General features: G+C 42.7%; 1 protein-coding gene across 3 annotated transcripts in view; it reads left to right on the top strand.

The window, feature by feature from the left end:
- RBKS (ribokinase) overlaps window positions 1-22,627 on the top strand; it is an 82,500-nt gene that overhangs the window by 30,252 nt on the left and 29,621 nt on the right. For all 3 annotated transcript variants that reach the window (XM_032391492.1, XM_032391495.1, XM_032391494.1), the window contains exons 5-7: window positions 532-696; window positions 8,109-8,200; window positions 14,237-14,425. In XM_032391492.1, the coding sequence (XP_032247383.1) occupies window positions 532-696; window positions 8,109-8,200; window positions 14,237-14,425 (446 nt within the window). The remainder of the gene's footprint in view (window positions 1-531; window positions 697-8,108; window positions 8,201-14,236; window positions 14,426-22,627) is intronic.

Below are 22,627 nucleotides of genomic sequence, written 5' to 3'. Positions count from 1 at the left end.
ATTGCATAGGTCACATGTCCCTCTCTTGACCTTAGGTTATCTGGCACAATTTCCCATCTGTTAGATATTATAAAATATGTTTTGATTTTCAGAATACCCTAAGGTACACACGCGAACTGACTGCATACTACAAAGCCTTAGTTTTTAGTGTTGGGCAAGTTTACTCCTGTTCGTACACATCATTATGACATCTGTCATTTTGGATTTGGATCTTTACCACATACTCTGTACCAGTCATTTTTAACTATGTTATATATCATTTTCCAGCTAGTATTCTTTGTATACAAGAATATTGGTAGGGGAATTATGTTTTAGATTTTACTCAAAATTATCAGAATAATATTAAACCTACAGAGCAGGGATATTGTAAAAGAAGATACAGTAGGAATATAGAATTTCACCGGAATCACCTAGAAATGTCAAAATTAAGACTTAAAACACATTTAGCATTATGACTTTGTAAGGGTGATTGTAACATTGCAGAATATCATCTCTTGGTTTTTAACATAAATATGCGGAAATTCTTTATAGGCCAGAATATCATCGTTATAGTGGCTGGAGCAAATTTACTTTTGAATACTGAAGACCTGAGGGAAGCAGCCAGGACCATTAGCAGAGCCAAAGTCATGATCTGCCAGTTAGAAATAACTCCAGAAACGTCTTTGGAAGCCCTGACAATGGCCCACAGCAATGGAGGTGATTTTACATATTTGTTATTCTTCCTACAAAAGTTTTTATCGCTGTTATAGTGAAAGGTAGCCTTTCAAGTTAAGCAAAGCAGTACTTTCCCTGGAGTAAAATATGCTTTCTCCCACCTGTGAGATTCACGGTCTTCTTGTAGTTCTTGATAGTGTGAGAAAAGCTTACAAATAGGGTAAAAAAATAACCTGAGTAGCACTACTGATATCCCGCAATATAAATCCTCAATCTAGTTAGCAGAAATAATACAAGTAGTTACTAGAACCTCAGAAGCAGCCCAGGGCCCAACAATAGAATGATGGCTTTCCCAGGAAGCAGAGGCCAAGCTGCATGTCTTGTATCATGACGGCCCAGGTGGGTCTGTTTTGATAAATGTATCTAGGAATTGAAAATTAGCTCTTTCTCCTTTTTGTAATACTCCATCTCTGCTCTGTAAACAACAAAAGATTATTTATATGTAGTATTTTCTATGTTGTCAACGTCCTTTAAGCAGTGAGTTGGTTCTGTTTGACCTTCTATATTGGAAATTTTCAAACATACAAAGGCAGGCAGAATTGCATAGTAAAACCCTTCACCCAGCATCAACAGTTATCAGCACATGGCTAAGGTTGATTTCCCTGTCATCCCACTCACTCCCCACTTCCGCCTCAGCAAATCACAAACTCTTTAAAAATCCAAATAGTTTCTTTGTGTTTGTTTCTTGCTCACCCTTGACTCCTGGGCAAAGCATCTTTTGAGTTAGAATCCCATTTCTGTTCCTTTTTAGCTTTGCGGTCTCTCCAGAATTATCCGACGTTTCTGAGCCTTGTTTGTTAAATGCATATAGAAATACTCCCCTACAGAATTGTTCTTCTAAGAATGAAACAAAATAAAATATGATGCTGAGCATGATGTAATAAATCTCAATAAATCCCAAATTTCTTCTCTTTTTCACTTCTCTCTTTAAATTTAAATTAGGGTAATATCTGGATCGTAGCACCATTTGGTCAAAAAAAAATCAAAAGCGAAAGTTGCCACTCTAAAACAATGGCTTCCTTTTGATATTGCAACTGTAGTTCTGTGACTTAGGAGAGAGAACCTCTGGGGTGCCTGGGTGGCTCAGTCGTTAAGCGTCTGCCTTCGGCTCAGGTCGTGATCCCAGGGTCCTGGGATCGAGCCCCGCATCGGGCTCTCTGTTCAGCAGGGAGCCTGCTTCTCCCTCTCCCTCTGCCTGCTGCTCCCCCTGCTTGTGCTCTCTCTCTCTCTCTCTGTCAAATAAATAAAATCTTTACAAAAAGAGAGAGAGAGAGAACCTCTTTGACTTTTCCACATAAAACTTTCTCGTCAAGATACAAAACTAAAAAGAGAGAAGAAAAAGAACTGTGTGTGTGTGTGTGTGTGTGTGTGTTTGTATAAGTGATTTCTTCCAAAGTCTACGGCGTTCTACATAGCAATGAAAGTAAGTTACTTGAAATGATTTTGTAGAGAATTTTTAAATGTATGTCCGGATTTAACAAATTTTCCTCTTGGCAAAACAACGTGCCATGGCAAATCCTCACTGACAGTTAATGTATTTTTAATGGACTCGAAGCTGTCAGAAAGCATTCGAAGCCAAAACCCATTTGGTTACATTTCTCAGAGTGTCACACATAGAGTCTAATGTTACGGTAAGCATTGCCTGCGCTGCACTCCTGTGAATTGAGCGACGTGAATACAACGTGCCACTTCATTCTCGCTCCTGTCTTGCCTTCTATCGGTCAGGGCATATTCTCATCTAACTACTTTTCCTACTCTCCCTTGCTTCTCAGAGATCACTGTTGCCTCTGTCCTAGTCTAGTTACATGTTAACTACCCAGCCTGTGGAGGAGAGAACGGGTACAGCCACTGCAGGTGAGGCTAGAGCTATCCCGATGGGCAGACAGCCTGGCCTCGGGCTGTCATTTGGGTGTATCCAAAAATGCTTCCTCCATCACCTGCCAGGGAGCTCTGCCAGGCGAGGAGCTGGAGGACCTGGGGCATCAGGAATTGGCGGGGGTATGGGGCGCCTGGATGGCCCAGTTGGTGAAGCATCTGACTCTTGATCTCAGCTCAGGTCTTGAACTCAGGGTCGTGAATTCAAGCCCTTCATTTAAAAAAAGGGGGTTGGGAGGGAATGGGCAGGGGTAGTGATGGTAAGCCAAAGAGCACTAGCCGACGTCATGCTTTTACTAAGAGCCAGCATGTCTCAGTATGAATTCCATGTACTTTCATATATATTTGATCCTCAGAAAAACCTTATGACAAAGATATGGCAGGCATTATTCTCCCAAATTGAAGGTAGGAAGATAGACTTGGTGAGTTTAAGTAATTAGCTCAACCAAGGTCATTGTAGAAACCCAGATTTCAGAGGCCAAGACCCAAGTTATGTGTTCTAGAACACATTTTAAAGAAACTGCCACATCCCATTGACTCCAAGGAACTGAGCCTTTATGAAGAAAAGTAAAATCCACGAACTGTAACACTGTTCAACGTGTAGCCTCAGCTTCGAGTGTTTTTGCTGCTCATTCCTCGGAGACGCTAGAGTGCTTTCTGCAATGCGTCCCTTACCCGCTCCCATAAAACACACGCACGCTGCACACACATGCACACGTACTCTGCTGACCAGAACTCAGCTGGTCCTCACTTGGTAGTAACCAGCCAGAAGCAGCTTAGATTCTATACCGTGAGTGTGTGTATGTGAGAACTTACTGTGTTTTCATTCTCATGTCAGAGAAGACTGATACAATGAAGGGAGCACTGGTTTGAGAGTCATGAAGTTTGGCTTTGAATTCAGAATCCATCCCTTAGTAAATGGGGGACCACACGCAAGTCAGTTCTTCGCTCTGGACCCCTGTGAAACAAGAGAACTGGTCTGAGAGCTCTCCCAGCTGCTTCATGTCAGGATGTATGAATGGACTGATCACAGAGCAGAGCAGACAACACTTAGAGATGTGTTGAGCACTGCGTGTCCTGTCCATTGCCCCGCGAGACTTGTTTCCTGTGATAACCAGCAGTATTCCATCTATAAGAAGGTGGTAAAGTCCCCCTCCTCCTCCTCTGTGGGTTTATTATCACAGCTCCCTTATCTGTCCTTCTTACAAGTAATGAATTCTGAGTTAAACACATTTTATGACTGAATTATATATAGTTGTTAAAATGTAGAGGGAAAAGACACCCCCCCCTCCATCTTTGAACATACGGTTTCAGAACTCTCTCGTCTTCACCTAAAGGAAAGCATTGGTTTTAAAGGGACAGCACGTGCAACATCAGAAATGAACCAGTGGCCCTCGACGGCCCCCTCCTCTCTAGGTCATGATGCTCTGAGGCAGGCCCACGGCAGGGCTGGTGCTGCAGCTGCTTGTGATGAAATTATGCATGTCGGGTCTGGTGTTTATATCCATTTCAAAGCAAATGGAACATTACAGGAACAATTATAAATAATTGACATTGTAAGATCGCCAAGATTAAATTCTAGGTAGGATACAAAATATCTTTTAATGACACTTTAGTCCTTGTCCATTTGGCAAACCAAACTTCTTGGCTGGCCACCTTGACTTTCACGGTGACGTTGTCCAGCCCATGGCCCAAGTTTATGGAGTGTTTCTGCTGCTCACTCAACTCACAGAAAACAACCCCTCGAGGGAGGCCGCCAAGCCAGCGCTTTGGTTACCCCAGCCTTCCCATGGTTTCGCTTAGGGTGACTTTCTTCCTGTTTCTCTGAGCTAATTATTAGAACCTTCTTAACTGTCCGGCTCCTGCCCTGCATGGTGACACCATTCTGAGCTTCCACCTCATTTTCCTGGCTCTGCACCTCCGCAGCTGCCCTCAGAGGCCTCCCCAGTTCCTCACTGACGCTCTTGTGCCGGCCGTTGGTGTGCTGTGAAGACCACCAGGAGTTTAGTCCGTTTGCCGTTGTCATGAATAATAATTACGTTGGGTGCTGTCGGTCACTCTGCAGCTCCAAGTTACTCCATGGTGCTGCTTATGACTCTGTTTTTACATGATTCCGGGATGATATCATTTTTTCCCACCATATCTATCACAAATGTGCATTCTTCTTTGATTAGCGTTATCTACTCATTCTTCACATTTTTTTTAACCAGGGTAAAGTGTTTATGCTTATTTATGGTGGCATGAGCCAAAGAAGAGTCCTTTCTTTATAGCATTTTCATTTTCCCCTAAATTTAGTTACTAGTCAGACTCTAAGCTTTTGCATCCAGCCTATTACTGTCCAGCATTGGTCAGAATGCTTTCCTTCGATAAAATACAAGCAAATAAGATTTGACTGATTTTTATACAATGTTTATGGTCAAATTAAATTGTAGAATTTCTCATTCCAGCAACTCTTTTTATTGCTTAAAATTCAGTGTAACTGTTTCTTTAAAATGTGTTTTTATTGTGGAAAATTTCAAATATATATGGACATACAGAGAATAGGACAGTAAACCCACATATTCTATCGTTTAGCCTCAATAATTCTCAACACGTGGCCAATCCTGTTGCATTTACACCCCAGCTCACTACTCCCCACCCCCTCGCACTGCAACCTTGGGTTATATTCAGAAGCACCAGCCAGACATTAATATCATTTCATTCACAATGTACTTGGTTTTTGATGTAAGGTGTTATACATGTTTTAAGAATGCTGTCTCTGCCTGGCGTATACCAGGTAATCTGTGGTCAGATTGGTTCCCATCACCCTTTAGAACTAATCCCTTATTAGTTTAGGAAGTAACCTCTCAGACTTTTTCTCTTTTGTGCAAGTGTAAAAATGTAAATACACATATAATTATGCTTTGTTTTATTAAAAAAAAAGAGGGGGTCATACTGTAGTTTTTATTACAAAACTTCCTTTTTTCACTTACAAATTATAGAAATCTTTCTGTGACGAAACAGAGATCTGCTTCATTCTTTCTAACAGCAGCAGAGTATTCCATTAGAGGTATTTTTTTTTCCTAACCAGTCCTGTCTGTTGAAGCTTAGGTTTCTTTTTGGTTTTTTTCTGTTAAAGCAGAGCTGAATATCACTGGACCTCATTTTTGCATGCCTGTGTATTTCTGTAGGATAGGTTTGAAAAAGGAATTGCTGGATCAGAGATCTTTTGAGATAAAATGGCACTTTTATAAGAATGGCTCAGTGCTGGAGCGCCTGGGTGGCTCAGTCGTTAAGCATCTGCCTTCGGCTCAGGTCATGATCCCAGAGTCCTGGGATCGAGGCTCACATCAGGCTCCCCGCTCAGCGGAGAGTCTGCTTTTCCCTCTCCCTCTGCCCCCGCCCCCCAGCTCGTGCTCTCTCTCTCTCAAATAAATAAAATCTTTTAAAAAATTAAAAAAAAAAAAAAAGAATGGCTCAATGCCGTTGTTCCATACTGGTAGCTTGCTCTACCCTGTGCTCAAATGCCTTTGCATGCAGATTTGGAGATCACAATACATGAGCACTGCTTTTTCAATTCACCGTTTGAGGAAAATAGGGAGCCATGTGTTTGTCCTGGAACCATAAAAAGTAAATGGATGTGTTGCAATGCTGGGCATTGAGGGCCTTTATGCATAATTGACATCTCTAAGACCTTGCAAAAGCGGGAACACCAATGAGAGAGACCGTTGCCAGGCTACGAATTCCAATAGAAGGCAAAAGAGATGGGTGGACAGGCGGGGGTGTTGGGCTGTGTGTGAAGGACAGTATAATAACAGTAATAATCCCTTACGTTTGTACAACACTCTACAGTTTACACAGGGCTTTTACACCCGTTTTCTAATTTAAGCTGCACAGTAACCTATACAAAAATATGAGCAGCCAAAAATATACCATAGAATTTCTGTGGGTGGACATTCTGGATTCTAAAATAATGAAAATGGGGGAACTGTGTTACCTGTAAACCACTGGACAAGACCCACTGGCCAAACCAAAATGCGAAGACTAACGAAGGTGTAGAGGCAAACTAGCCTCACCAGGCGGAAGTAGTGGGCAGTTTCCATCAGCCACGTGCTGATGAGCATCTCCCCAAGAGGCTCAGTGCTGCAAGAACTGCAGAAGACTCACTTGGGGAACTCATCCGTGCACGTGTTCCCCAAGAGATTCTGATCAATGGGTTTGAGGTGGAGCCCAAAAGTCATGCACTTTAATGAGCTCTCCTAGTGATGCTGATGTGCACCTAAGCTTGGGAGCCACTGTTCTGGAAGGGTCTTTGAGAACTGCAGCTAGAAGATTTGACTCTCTGGGTCTATAGTAGATTAGGGTCACTAAACACATAAATCAATGGACCTGGGTAGAGGAAAAGAAGACCAACCAATCTAGTTGGGTCCTCTGGTGGATGAGTAAATGTTTTGACAAAGGGGGAGCTTCCTGTGAACGGAATCTCTAAACACTTTCAAAAAATATGTATTTACAAAGTTCCACCCCAAAGGCTGTTTTAAAATATTGTACATTGGGATAAGGGCTTGTGCTGCTATAAGTAGTCCTGGTCTAGAGAGATGACCAAACACGGGACTTAAAGCTGGAGGACCCCAGATGGGAACCCAGCTTAACCATGTCCCAGTGTATGACCTTTGACCTCATCTCTCTGAAACTCACTTTTCTTCTCTGAAAAATGTAAAAATTCTTCTGACACTGTAATGCTGTGACATTCTCATTTTCCCTGTCTCTGCTATCACCATCCTTCCTTCTCTTGTAGGCTCATAGTCTGAGCTAGCCCTCAGCCTCAGATTGAATTTCTCCTCCTTTCTCAAGCTTTCCTTTATGTTCCCGGATTGCCAAGAACGTAAGCTTCTGTGAAAAGTGTATCTTTGGAGCGCTTGGCTGGTTCAGTTGGTGGAGCATGCGACTCTTGATCTTGGGATTGTGGGTTCGGGCCCCACCTTCGGTGTAGAGATTACTTAAAAATAAATTCTTAAAGTCTATGTTTGCATGAGTAATCGTGATATATTTGGAAGTCATGCATAGTTGTTCAGAACCTACGTATGTACATGAACTTCCTACATCCTGTTCTTACCAGGAAATTTTTTACTTCTTCATTATTTCTTTCCTAACATCTCTCTTTTTCTTTCCTGGAAAATGGATTTATGAACAAAAATGTTCACACCAGCCTGAATGTTCACATTCATACATGTCCTTTCATGCCACAGCATTTAAAATTTTCTTTAATGTTGTTGGCCTTTGCCATAACTTTGTAATCACCTTGGTTGTAATACTGTCACTTGCCCTTGAAGTTGAAATGTTGTAAAGTGAAAAATGGAGCAAATAGAAATAAGAAGGGGCTGGTACTAGGTCACCATGGAGGTTGAGATTTCAGACTTTTCTAAGTTGATTTTTCATCTAATAGGGAAAATGGCTGCACAAGGGGATTTCCCTTAGTGACTGTAAGCGCACCATGTTAAAAATGGTGACCACTGAACCCCCTTTCCATTCCTTTACAGTGAAAACATTGTTCAATCCAGCTCCTGCTATTGCTGACCTGGACCCTCGCTTCTACAGACTGTCAGATGTGTTCTGCTGCAATGAAACTGAGGTAAGGATGGAACGTTTTACTCATTCCATGAGAAGCCAAAGACTTTCATGCAAATGGATAAAGGAAAGAGGCAGGACTAACCATGTCAGCTTGGTTGCATGTAAATTCTTGGACCCAGTGAAAACAATTTTCACTAACTAGGGTGTGGAGAAAAGGAAATTAGTGAGTCCTAGGGGGGAAACAAAAAGATTCTCTGAGTCATCTCCATAATCTGGCACTTATCAAACCTCAGCTAATTTTAGTCCTCTCCCTGCCTTCGCACTATTGGTGGTTTGTTTTCTTCTTTAATTCTACATTCTATGGACTAATTAGTATTAGAATTGCTAGATTTAGCAAATAAAAATATAGGATGCCCAGTTAAATTTGAATTTCAGATAAACAGCAAATAATATATTAAATGTACTTGTACTATGAAATGATACTTATCTGAAATTCAAATTCAGCTGGTCCAACAACCCTAAGTAATATACAACCCCTGGAGCATTTGCCACCTTCTCTTGTGAAGACCCTGTGACCACAGGGGTGGACAGGGGTGCTCCATTGATGCCACGGGAAGGACCTCGGGGGCCCCTCTGTTAGGAGAGGGCCCTCTCAGTCCATCTGAGGGTCATAATGGATAGAGCTGCATAAGATATCTACCAATACATTCAGATTGTGCCATTCATTCTGAAGCATTTTAGGAAGAAAATTTCAGTATTGCTCCCTTTCTTGGCCAGACAGTTTTAGACCAGAGCTCTCTCTCAACATTGGGAGGCAGGACATATGATACAATGCAACATGCAGAGAGAGAAAGTTAGTAATTAAAGAACTATAATAGTGTAGGAGGGTTCCCCTTTCTCCACATCCCCACCAACATCTGTCGTTTCCTGTTGGGTTAGCCTGGTGATGGGTATTAAAGAGGGCACGTTCTGATCAAAAGGAATGAGATCTTGCCATTTGCAACGACGTGGATGGAACTGGAGGGTATTATGCTGAGCGAAATAAGTCAAACAGAGAAAGACATGTATCATATGACCTCACTGATATGAGGAATTCTTAATCTCAGGAAACAAACTGAGGGTTGCTGGAGTGGGGGGTGGGGTGGGAGGGATGGGGTGACTGGGTGATGGACACTGGGGAGGGTATGTGTTCTGGTAAGCGCTGTGAATTGTGCAAGACTGTTGAATCTCAGATCTGTACCTCTGAAACAAATAATGCAATATATGTTAAGAAAGAAAAAAAAAAGAAGAAGAATGTAGCAGGAGGGGAAGAATGAAGGGGGGGAAATCGGAGGGGGAGAAGAACCATGAGAGATGATGGACTCTGAAAAACAAACTGAGGGTTCTAGAGGGGAGGGGGGTGGGAGGATGGGTTAGCCTGGTGATGGGTATTGAGGAGGGCACATTCTGCATGGAGCACTGGGTGTTATGCACAAACAATGAATCATGGAACACTATATCTAAAACTAATGATGTAATGTATGGGGATTAACATAACAATAAAAAATTAAAAAAAAAAAAAGAGGGCACGTTCTGCATGGAGCACTGGGTGTTATACGCGAACAATGAATCATGGAACACTACATCAAAAACTAATGATGTAATGTATGGTGACTAACATAACATAATAAAATAAAATAAAATAAAATAAATAAATAAATAAAAAATAAAAGAACTATAATAGTAATTGTCCATGTGGGTCAAAGACTGAATGGATGTTTCTAGGATTTCCTGACCTGCCTTTTTGTTGTCTCTCAGAACAGAAGTAAACGAAAAGGAAGACTGCCACAAGGAAACTAATTTTAACAAATCACAATAGGCTATACAATATTTTGGAGCAACCACCATGGCCAGGCCTTGTGCTAGAAGAAGGGGATTGTGGGAAATAGTAACCATTTCCCAATAAGAAGTGCGATTAACCCTCCACTGCCACCTGATTTGCCTACTACATACTTGCAGAGCCCTATATTTATTCTTCAAACACTCATCACAGCTCAAATTACTTATTACTTCAAAGTCACGCAGTATCCCTTCTGGCCCATTCTATTGATTGAGGCAGGAAAGTCTGCCCTTGCGCCCCACCTCTCAATAGAAGATTGTCCTTGTCACAGTGTGAAAAGAGCATCTACGATGTGATATACATTGATGGAGTTACCTTTGGAAATTAGCATCTGTTATATCGTACCTAGCCTATGGTTGGCACCTAGTAAGTGCTTTTTGAATGAATGAACAAATGAACAAACTTTGGTCTTTAAGAAAATTGATCTCAAACACCCAATAGAAAAAAGAAAAATTTTAAAAGCTTAATGTTCTTGTGGAGGACTTCTAATCATGATAATAATGTAAATTCATGCTTTAAGATACCCTCTCTGGGGGCACCTGGGTGGCTTCATTGGTTAGGCATCTGACTCTTGATTTTGGCTCAGGTCATGATCTCAGGGTCATGAGATCGAGTCTGGCATCGGGCTCTGCTAGGCATGGAGCCTGCTTAAGATTCTCTCTCTCTCCCTCTCCCTTTCCCCACCCCACTGCTCTCTCTCTAAAAAAAAAAAAGAAAGAAAGAAAGAAGAAAAAAAAACCTCTCTCCGCTCCATACACAAACCATTAATATATAAATATACAAGAGACAATGAAAAGATACTCACAAGCTCAGAAACAAGATAACTCCACGAGCAGAAAGGGAACAGAATCCTAGAGCATTCAGCCCTGAGTGTGCTAGAAGCAGGCGTAGGTGGTAGGGACCTCCAGTGGGTCATGGGCACTAAAAATGTGCCCCTCGGGGGAGACTGGAGCAGTGCCCACTGCTGGACCCTGGAGATGCTGGGCTGAGGCTCCCCTGCTAACCAAAAAAGTGGAGGAAGCTGCTAGGCCTGCTACCTGAGACTACAGCAGTATGTAAAGCTACCCAAGCTGAGGAGACAGGACAGAGGTCCTGCCTGTGATCAGGAAGGAATCAAGCCAACTGCTAACTTGGTGACCGGGAATGTGACTAGGTTGGCAATATCACTAACAGCAGAACAGGAACTCCATACTGCCGACATAACACCTGGCTCTGGTTTAGAGACCCTCAGGGGCCTGATGGATGCAACTACGAAACCACTGGAAAGGCAGGGATAAGCCTCGTGGGAGCTGAAGCGTGGGATTCCCCAACTCGCAGAGAGCAACGTGAGCCTGCAAATGAAGAAACCTAATGCTCAAGAGTTATCCAATAAAATCAATGGTCTAACATGAATGAAATTCAAATAATGAAACAATGCAAAAAAGACTTTAAATATTGAGATTCTCATTCATTAAAAAAATAGAAAGTTAAGTGTGAAAGAGAAACAGGATCAAAGCAACGATATGTGAATCTAAAAACCAATCAATTAGAAATCTTGAAAATGAAAAAACACCTTTGAAATATTTCTATAAAACACTCATTAGGAAGATAAACATTAGACTGGAATGAAGAATTGGTGAATTGAAAGAGAATTCATCAATTCACAAACAAGTGAAAAACTCAATTCACCTAGAAAGTATCACAGAAAGAAATTTTTTAAATATTAAGGAGAAGTTTAGAGAAATGAAATATAGCTCGAGCGGCTCTCACATACATCTAATTGGAGTGAAAGAAGAAGAGAAAGGAGGGAACTGGAGAAAAGCAATATTAGAGGAAAAACTGCAAGGTGTTGTCTAGAACTGAGGAAGAGCATGAGTCCTCAGATCAAAAGTGTATTAAAAGTACCACCTGGGGCGCCCGGGTGCCTCAGTAGGTTGGGCGTCCGACTCTTGATTTTGGCTCAGGTCATGATCTCGGGGTCATGGGATCGAGCCCCACCATCAGGCAGCACATTCAGCACAGAATCTCCTTGTCCCTCTCCCTCTGCTCCTCCCCCTGCTCATGCTTTCTCGCTCCCGCTTGCTCTCCCTCTCGCTCTCAAACAAATAAGTAAAATCTTTTTTAAAAAAAAAAGTATCACCTGGGCGCCTGGGTGGCTCAGTTGGTTAAGCGACTGCCTTCAGCTCAGGTCATGATCCTGGAGTCCCGGGATCGAGTCCCGCATCGGGCTCCCCGCTCAGTGGGGAGTCTGCTTCTCCCTCTGACCCTCTCCCCTCTCATGCTCTCTCTCACTCTCTCTCTCAAATAAATAAATAAAATCTTTAAAAAAAAAAAAAAGTATCACCTGAGATAAATGGATATAACTCTCTACTAACATACATTTTAATGGAACTTTGTAAAATGAAACATAAAGACAAAAATATTTTTAAACGGCCAGAGGAAAAAAGATTACATATAAGTGATAAGAATATCCAATACTTCGTTGCTTGTAAAAGGGGAAAATGGAAAAATTGATGTCCATGAAAAGGAGAGTAATTTTTTTTAACCTGTAGTATATTTGCAATATATTTGTAGTGAATGGAATACCGTGCAGTTCAACAGAAGAAGAGCTCCGCATATCAGCACAAATGAAATTATATTAAGGGAAGAAGCACATTGCCAAATAATATCTATGAAAAACATGATTTACCTCCTTTAAAGAGAAATATCTGAAGCAAATGAAGTTAACACATAAAGATTTATTAAAAGCAGGTGGTAGGTACATGGGTGTTGCATTATCTTTTACGTTCAGGATCCTTTCATCAAAGAATAGTTTTTTAACAGGTTTTTAGAAACCACAAGAATTCAGTGTTTCTGAAAATAGACCATCTCACCCCACAGATGTAAGCATTCTCAATAATGAAGATCAGTAAAAAACTTATGAAAAGAAAACAGAAGGTGGCCTCAGGGCACAGCCAACCCAGACAGGAACGGTCTATGGAAAAGACTGTTCGGGAGGGACACATGGTCAAGTTAATGGAACCTTTGCTGCTGGGGAAGACCAAAGCCCAGAAGGAGCAGACATTGTGGGGTGACTTCTAGGCCCCGGGAAGGGCTAATCTGGGCGTGTGCAGAGCAGGCACAGGAAGACACAGACCCTTTCTCAGGAAGAAATGGGATACAGAAAAGACAGAATTTGGTTATAAACCCTTTGAGTCAAAAAGTATCCTATAATTCATCTAGTCCAGTAATTTTGCAGCCACTAATTTCAGGACCAGAGAGGGTCCCCAGAGGTGCTCGAGGGGTGCCTAGGGGATGAGGAGGCAGGGCTACAGTCCTTCACCCCTACTTCAGCCAGAGCCCTTTCTACACTCTGGGAGAGAACTGTGGTCCTGTGCAGGCCCCTCACTGACATGGGGAAAGTTCCAGAGTCAGTAAGTAGCGGACATCTAAATGTCAGCACGTTGCTCTCTGCGACACATCAGTGCCTCTCCTACCCTGCTTCCATCTTCTTGAGCAAAAACAAACACAAGAAATGGGTGTTGTGCAAACGTGGAAAGCTGTGACTAGTAATAAGAGAAAGGCATTATGGCCCAAGAGGGGGCCTAGAAGAATTACGGCCTTAGGTGTGAAATTTACAGACATGATTTATATCAAAATCATTGTCAGCGGCCCCTCCCTTTTCTCCTGTCTTCCCTCCCCTCTTCCTTTCTTCTGTAGAATTCTTTGTTCCCTCTAACTCTTTTTGATGAAAATGATCACACATACACACAGAAAAAGCTGGAAGAACAATACAATGAATAGTCACATACTGTCCACCCAGATGGTTGTTAACATTTGCTATGTTGCTTCCTCTCTCCCCTGTGTGTGTTTCTTTTTGTTTTTGTTGAATCGTTTCAGAGTAAGTTGCAGATTACATGATACCTGACTCCTAGCTACTTCAGCACACATCTCTAAGAGGAGCCACGATACCATGATCACACTTAAGAAAAGTATTAATAACTCTGTACTGTCTTCTAACATCCAGGCCACATTCAAATTTCCCCAGTTGTCCCAAGAATGTCCTTGAGAGCTCATTTTTGTTGTCATTGTTATTGGGCTTTTTATTTCCTTCCCTGGGCCAGTATGCATCAGAGTTCCCCACGGCATTGGTTGTTACGCAAAAGAAGGGAGACATTTTCTAGAAAAACAAATCTAATCTGGAAGTGGACCCAGGTTACTATTCTCACTGCTGTTTCCTCTCACTTGTCTGTATCCCAGGCTGAGATCCTAACTGGCCTGGCGGTCGGCAGCCCTGCAGACGCCGGGAAGGCTGCACAGGTGCTCATGGAAAGGGGCTGCCACGTGGTCATCGTCACCTTAGGTGCTGAAGGATGTGTGATGCTGTCACAGACAGAAGCCGTGCCAAAGCACATTCCCACCGAGAAAGTCAAGGCTGTGGATACCACGGTAGGTTTTAAAATTTCAGAATCATGTCTGCCCCCTTGAAAAATCATCATTTAGTAACAAAGATCCTGCACCTGAATTTTTGGATCATGAGGTAAGAGCCCGAGGAGGTGATAGGGTAGAAGAGAAGAAAAACCAGGTGGGAGGACTAGATCTTAATCCTTCCCTAACCAGCTGGGGGACTTTATTCAAGTCACTTAACCTCTCTGAGCCTCAGTTTCTTCATCCATAAAATCAGAATATCAGTAGCATTATACCTGTATTACCTATATTCATTCATTGATTGATTCAAAAAATATGTACTGAATCCCTGTTATATGCCAGTCATCTATTGGGTGCTGGGGCTATAGGGATGAACAAGACAAAGTCTCTGTCTCATGGGGCTTAGATTGTAGACCATATAGCAGTCGCTGGTTCTTACAAGCTTCGCGTGTGGAATGAAAGAGCAAGGAACACTGGTTGGCAGAACTCATTCTTTTAGCCAACAAATAGTAACAGCTAACATTTACTACGTGCTCACTGTGTCTCTTTTGCATACATCTCATATAATCTTTACAAGAGTTACAAGAGGCAGGTTACTATCCTCCTTTTACAGATTTAGAAACTTGCCCAGGACCATAATGCTAGGACGTAACAGAGCTGGGGGTTCAAAACTCAGCCCATGGACTCCAGACACTTCTTGTATAAGGCGCTGCGTTAAGAACAAGCAGGTTAAGTGGACAAGTCACAGCCCAGAATGGGATGGAAAGGAAACAAGTTAGAAAAAAAAGCTCAGGGTTCCTCTAAACCTGGGAAAATAAAAATTATTTGCTTATGGCCTAGAATTGAGAGGAGCCGGGGGCCTGCCTGGGTGGCTCAGTTGGTGAAGCGGCCAACTCTTGATCTCAGCTCAGGTCTCGATCTCAGGGTCATGAGTTCAAGCCCCGTGTTGGTCTCCACACTGGATGTGGAGCCTACTAAAAATGTTTTTAAAAAGAAGAGCTGACTAGCAAAGTATATAAATGTCAGGGACCCGAAACTAGAGTTGAAGAATAAACATTTTAGAGTTCTTATTTGTAAGAAATTAATATGTAATTATTTATAAAGTATATTTTGGTTTGTATGCTTTGAAAAGACTTTGAGATGTGGGTCATTTATCAAAAAGGAGCCTGGTGAATCTGATGAAGTTATGGGTGCGAATATGCTTTGAAAAATAGATAAGTACAAGGAATGCTTTTATAACATGAAATTACATCCTGATTGCCTTTCACAGTGTGCTTGATCAGGTATTTGATAAATTATACTTGGTGTTGTCATCCCCTTCATACAGAGTCATTTTGGAAACCATTATTTTTTTTCTATCCTGTCAAGTAGTCACCTGAATTTGAGAGGTTCCTTCCTAGTTCTAAAATTAGACTAAAACTAGTCCAGGTCCTGAATTAGAGCAGAAGAGTTTACTCTTTCTTTGCTGAAAATGATGGGTCCTGGGGGGCGCCTGGCCGGCTCAGTCAGTAGAACATGTGACTCTTGATTTCAGGGTCATGAGTTCAAGACTCACATTGGGCATAAAGCTTACTTAAGGGTGCCTGGGTGGCTCAGTTGGTTAAGCATCTGCCTTCTGCACAGGTCATGATCCCAGGGTCCTGGGATCAGGCCCCGCATCGGGCTCCCTGCTCAGCGGAGAACCTGCTTCTCCCTCTCCCTCTGTCTACTGCTCTGCCTACTTGTGCTCTCTCTCTCTCTATCAAATAAATAAAATCTTTAAAAATAATAATAAAAGTAAAAAAATAAAGCTTACTTAAAATAAAATAAAATGCATATGATGGGCAAAAACTACACCTTAAAAATGAAGGGTCCTCATGAAGAGGTCGGTCCTCATGAAGATGTCCACTTAACCTGCTTGTTCTTAACGCAGCGCCTTATACAAGAAGTGTCTGGAGTCCATGGGCTGAGTTTTGAACCCCCAGCTCTGTTACGTCCTAGCATTATGGTCCTGGGCAAGTTTCTAAATCTGTAAAAGGAGGATAGTAACCTGCCTCTTGTAACTCTTGTAAAGATTATATGAGATGTATGCAAAAGAGACACAGTAAAGATATGGAGATATCCCCCAAAAGAGACTCAGCCTCTGCTTCCAGTGTCTGTGTGGGTCACAGCTGCTTCTGCTCGTAAGCACCAAAGCACAACTCAGGCCTACACAGAACCAGGGATTTATTTGGTGCACCTGACTGGGAAGTCTGAAGGTGCAGCCGAATGCAGAGGTTTAGCCGCGTAGTTGGAGCTTGCTCGCGCTCTCCCTGTTGGCTCTGTCTGCCTTATGATGGCCTTTGAGCTCAGGTGGGCCCGCCCTGGGAGTGGTCCCGGGCAGCTGCCCGCCCACACAGTGCCGACCCACAACGTGCCCCATGTCGCGTCCCCATCCCTGGTGTCAAATACAAATCAAAGAACTCGGGGTGTCTGGGTGGCTCAGTGGGTTAAGCATCTGCCTTCAGCTTAGGTCATGATCCCAGGGTCCTGGGATCAACTCCCACATTGGGCTCCCTGCTCGGCGGAGAGCCTGCTTCTCCCTCTCCCTCTGCTTGCCGCTTTGCGTACTTGTGCTCTCTCTCTCTCTGTCAAATAAATAAATAATATCTTTAAAAAAAAAAATCAAAGTGGATGCTGGTCAGACAGACACAAGCCCTGCCCAGCACAGAACACGCGGGTGGCGATGCACCGCTGGGGCCCAAGACCAAGTGACGAGGAAACCAGCCGCAGACATGCGCAGGTTTGAATCAGTAGTCATTATCCTCAGAGACATTTCGTGTTGAAGGATCGGACTTCACAGATCATGACGGACGGCGCCTTGAGCATCTGTAATGCAGATGCACAAGGAGGTTTCCACGCTTTGTTGATACTGTGTTGTGCTCTTTCATCTGGTTCCTTAGCACGTGCAGTTAACGTTTTGGTTTCAAGAAAGGTGAAACCCAGTGGGAGCTCAGAGGAGAAACGATCACTTAATGCTTGGAGGCAGGAGGCCAAAATGGGATCACGAAAGATCAGGGCACTGGACTGGATCAGCAAGTGTTTTCCATCAAGGGCCAGATAGTGAAGTTTTAGGCTTCACAGCCCTTACGTATACACGGTCTGTCACAACTACTCACCTCCACCGTGCTAGCATGAAAGCAGCCGTAAACAACTCTGCATGCTATTGACATGAAGTTGGTATTGGTCTAACTTAGGTTATTTTACGTTAAGGTGTTAACTGGAATCACCAGTGCAATCACTAAGAAAATAACTCAAAACAAAACAAAACCCTAAAAGAAACAAGGGAATTACAGTGGTACCCTTAAAAATATCTATTTAACACAAAAGAAGGCAGGAATGGAGGAATAAAGAAGCTACTGGAAGATATGCTGTTGTAAACTGAGGGATAAAACTTAGAGGGAGACACGGGATCCAGGAAGCAGGCGAGGCCACTGAGGAGAGAAGTCGGGACGATGAAGGGGAGTCCCAGGGCCCCAGCAATGCAGTAAGCCCCTAACCAGGCCATCCCGGTGAGAGCAGGAGAGCTGAGAGCCCTGGAGGAATGTCTCCGAGAAACAAAAACAAAAACAGGAAAGGACCAAGAAAGACACAGTGGAATATCCATGTGTTTGAATATGCCCAGAGATTTTTAGTTTTCCTGCAGAATTTGAGGGTGAAGTAGTAATTAATATGCAGAAAACTGTGGCAATGAAGAAAAGAGGCAGATTTTTGCTCTATGTCATCTGCCATCCAAGGGTTAAAGTATGATGAAGTAAATATGATCTCCGCACACCACACGGCTGTGAATACGTAGTCATAACAGTGTAAGTGCCAATTATTGATTTATCCCAACATGGAGATTATAATCCTGTTTTGAAGATGGAAGGATACAGTGAGTGTGTGTCCGTGCACCTGGGGAGAAGAGAGCGGAATGCGCATGCTCCAGAGGTAGAAGTCAAGAGAGAATATTGGAAACTGATTTTAAGAAGCAGCAGTAGAAGCCTATAACCAGGAATTGAAGATAAACACCAGAAGAAACCGCTGAAGGAATTTTAAAGTATCTGCCTCATGGAAATGGTTCTGGAGAGAGATGGGGCATTTACTCTTTAAGCCTTATCTTTTTACACTATATACATGGATGGCTTTGATCTTTTTCTAAAATGACAAAACACAGTGAAATACCACCTGACACCCACCAGAATGGCTACATGATAACAAGGTGTAATAAGGACATGGAGAAATCAGAACCCTCAAACAATGCTGGTAGGAAGGTAAAATGGAAATGGAAATGCGTTGGAAAACAGTCCGGAAGGGCTTCAAAAAGGTAAATTTAGAGTTACCCGGTTGGTAACTCTAAATTTAACCAGCAATTCTACTTCTAGGTATACACCCAAAAGAAATGGAAACGTGTCCACACAAGAATTTATCCACAAATGTTTATAGCAGCATTATTCCTCACGTTCCCAAATTGGAAACAACCTGACTTTCAACAACAGATGACTGGATAAACAAATTATGGTACATACATAGAGTAGAATATTACTCAGCCGTAAAATGGAATACTGATAAAGGCTACAGCATAGATGAACATCCAAGACATTACACTAAGTGAAAGAAGACAAACTTGGGGACGCCTGGGTGGCGCAGTCAGTTACGTGTCCAACTCTTGGTTTTAGCTCAGGTCAGGATCTCAGGGTCCTGGGATCGAGCCCCATGTCACACTCCATGCTCAGGCTCTCAATCAGAGCCTGATTGAGATTCTCTCTCCCCCTCTCCCTCTGCCCCTACCACTCATGCTCTCTCTCTCTCGCTCTAAAATAAATAAAATCTTAAAAAAAGAAGACAAACATAAAAAGCCACATATTATATGCTTCCGTGTAGATGACATGTCCAGAATAGATAAACCTATAGAAACAGAGGGTAGATGGCTGGCTGCCAGCAGCTGGGAAGAGGGGGCAGGGAGATTGACTGCTAATGGGTACAGGAGTCCTTTCTGGGGCGAGGAAAATGTTCTGGAATTAGATGGTGGCGATGGGTGCACAACCTTGTGGATATACTGACAACCACTGAATTGCACACTTTTAAAGGGTGAGTTTTATGGTATGTGAATTATATCAATTTAGAAAACAAAGGTCAAACAACAATAACAAAAAGATCCATCTAGGCCCTTCACCGATGAGCGGATACTCTTGTGATAAAGAATCTTCCACTTCATAGCTCCACTGAATCTACTGAATGGGCCTCAGCGTCCCCCCATTGGAGCGGAGGTGACACAGGAAACAAGGCTAGTTATTTTCTGGGTGTAGAATCTCCCTCAGCCTTTTTATGCTATCTTTGTCCTCTCATCCTGCACTGTCATTATGAAAATCCTTGCCTGTTCTGCACACCACTGTTCAGCCTCTTCATAAGTCCAATAAAGAGGAGATAATTCACATGGTGAGGCGAGGAGCTCCCAGGGAGGCATTTTCTCTGGAACAAATGGGCTCCTTCACTTTTCTGTCAGGAGGGCGTTACTCGCTCTCAGGCGGCTTATGACCTCACTTTTCTCCTCCTAATCCCTCACGATGCAGACTTTAAAAAAAAAAAAATCATGTCGTGCCACCTAAATGTATACAATTTTTGTCAATCACACCTCACCAGAGCTGGCCAAACTGAAATAAATAAATAAATCGGGGATGGCATGGCCGGTGGAAACCCCTTCAGTTGGCTCCCCTTGCCCACCCGAGACAGGCAGGCTGCCCTAGAAGGAGCCATTGCCCGTTCAACGTCAGTGCTCCTGCTCTATTCAGCTCGCCTCCGTGTCAGTAGTTGGCTGTATCACTTCTATTTTTACCTCCGTCTTTCCCATTGTACTACCATGAGATGGGGCAGGAGTGCAGATGTCCTCCGCTCAGTTTGGGAGACATGACAGATGTGTCTCTGTGTTACCTGAATCTCAGCCTCCAAATGCCACGGCCCTCGTGTCCTCCATGCTGTCCTCCACCCTGAACGTAAGGGGGCTTGGCCTTCTGGTCTCAATTGCACTAAATAATCACTCCCTAGTCAAGAGTCGCACACATTTAAGCATGGTCATATTTTAGGTTATCGTGCTAGTGTGATATATTAGAACATTAGTTATCCTTGGCCTGCAAATTGATACAGAAATTGCTTTTGTACGTGTAAATGGTTAAAGTCCTAGAATCTGCATTCATACTCTTGTTTTTTAAGAACTTGGCCTATAGGCTAAATCTGTCTTCCCAGGAATCGCTTACCTTATAATAAGTCATCCTAATGCAGGGTATGTAAGTAAGCTGACACTAATCAAAAGCCAGGGGCATGGGGATTCTCTTTCCTCTTCTTTATTCCCCTTTTTCTTCTGTCCATTATATTTGAGTCCTGTGGTATTCACCGTTGCTGGGTGAGGCATGAGGCAGTGTCAGCCCAGCTGCATGGATGCCCCCAACAGATACTCAGGGCTTGGAGAGTTGGAGGAACTAAAAATTGCACCAGTAGGAAGTGGGGATGATTTCTTTTAAAGTTTGCATGGAAGCAGTCATGAAGGTACAGTGATTGCTGCGACTGATGGGTTACCCCCGGTTTTCCAAGTTAATTTCTCTTTAGAGTATTCCCCACATCCCAGGATCTGGCCTTCAGCCATCCAGGCTGTTCTTAAGGATTGGCTCCCATTAATCTACCTCTGAGGCACCATTCAGAATTGTCATTCTTTGAAATTGTTCAGCCTTTGAAAACCCAGATTTGAAGGGCCATTTTCCCATCTTTGTATGACTTTTCCCCCCAACCTACATCCTCTTTCCATTCCCACCCTCTAGCCAGGGGAAGACCAAGCTAATATTGCCAGATGTCATTAGAACCAATGAATTTAGAGCTCTTAAGAGCTGTTCCCCACCTCAGGCAAACTGAGGTGTTTCCTCCTTGGCCATAGTCTTGTTGAGAGGACTGAACACTCACCATTCTTACCCGGGCACTGCCAGTGTTAGTCTTTGTGACGCTCCTTAAAATGTGTTTCCCCAGCAAAGCACTCTTTCTCCCTCCCACCTCTTTCCTTCTGATGAACACATACATTCTTTGCATTTGTTAATAATTAGTAGGATTTCTGAGGGGTCTTTGTAGCCTCCTACTCCTTTTTGTCCTTGAAAAGAGCCTTTGCACAGTTCTGTCCAGAAACTTACATTATAGCCAAGATACAGTTTGAGCTCCCTTCACTGTTGATTGCCAGGACTTGGAAAAGGGTTGGGAGAGGAAAACACTGTGGGTAAAGAGCAGTAGAATCTTGGATGCTGAAGAGGTAACTATAAAATAATAAGGCTAACTTTAACTGCCATGTCAATTTATTATCCAAGAAGTTAACTGTCGTTTCCTCCATATTTTGACCTCAGGAAAGTTAAGTATCTACTGATACTGCCACTGCTCAAAGTATCTTGGAAGATCGTCTTTTGGAACGGCCTTGAGAGCACCTTGACCCTACTTATCAGTCTACTGGGTTTTTTTCTTTCCATTCATAAAATTAATACATACTTAGTTCTCAAGAGGAGAAAAAATCAGACAACATAGAAAAGTATAAAGAAGAAAGTCAAATACCCATGAGTCTACCACTTAGATATAACCACCGTTATCCTTTTAAATATTTTATTTTTAAGTAGTCTCTGCACCCAAAGTGGGGCTCGAATCTACAACCCCCGAGATCAAGAGTCGCACACTCCACCGGCCCAGCCAGCCAGGGGCCCTCTCCACCATTATACTCTTAGTACAAATCCTTCCATATTTTTTTCCAGACCCATTCATGCACTTTTGAATATCTGTTAATGGAAAATGTGAATATTTCCCCCAGCAGAGATTAATATGTGTAATTAGGGGAAGCCTCTACAACTCAGAAAGATCAACCATTTCTCTCGAACAACGTAAATGGGCAATTCACTGAAGAAGAAATACAGAAAATATATGTGATAATGTTCAACCTCACAAGAAATCAGGATTATACAAATGAAAATCACAGTGAGATTCCCCCCTTAACATCAGTTCAGCAAAAAACAAAGACTGATAATGTCAAAGTCCAAATAAATTGGAAGCACATGCGCTCAGATAATTCTGGTGGGAGTGTAAATTTTACAATGTTTTCAGAGGGCAATTTGACAGTCCCAATTTTTTAAATATGCTTTCCCTTTGACCCAGTAAATCTAAGAATCTATCCTGCAGAAATGTTCATATATACAAATATTGCTAAAG

Source organism: Phoca vitulina, unplaced genomic scaffold (genome assembly GCF_004348235.1).
Source record: "Phoca vitulina isolate PV1807 unplaced genomic scaffold, GSC_HSeal_1.0 scaffold63, whole genome shotgun sequence".
Taxonomy (NCBI): domain Eukaryota; kingdom Metazoa; phylum Chordata; class Mammalia; order Carnivora; family Phocidae; genus Phoca; species Phoca vitulina.
Note: the sequence above shows the minus strand (reverse complement) of the source record. Positions and strands in the feature narration are given on the sequence as shown.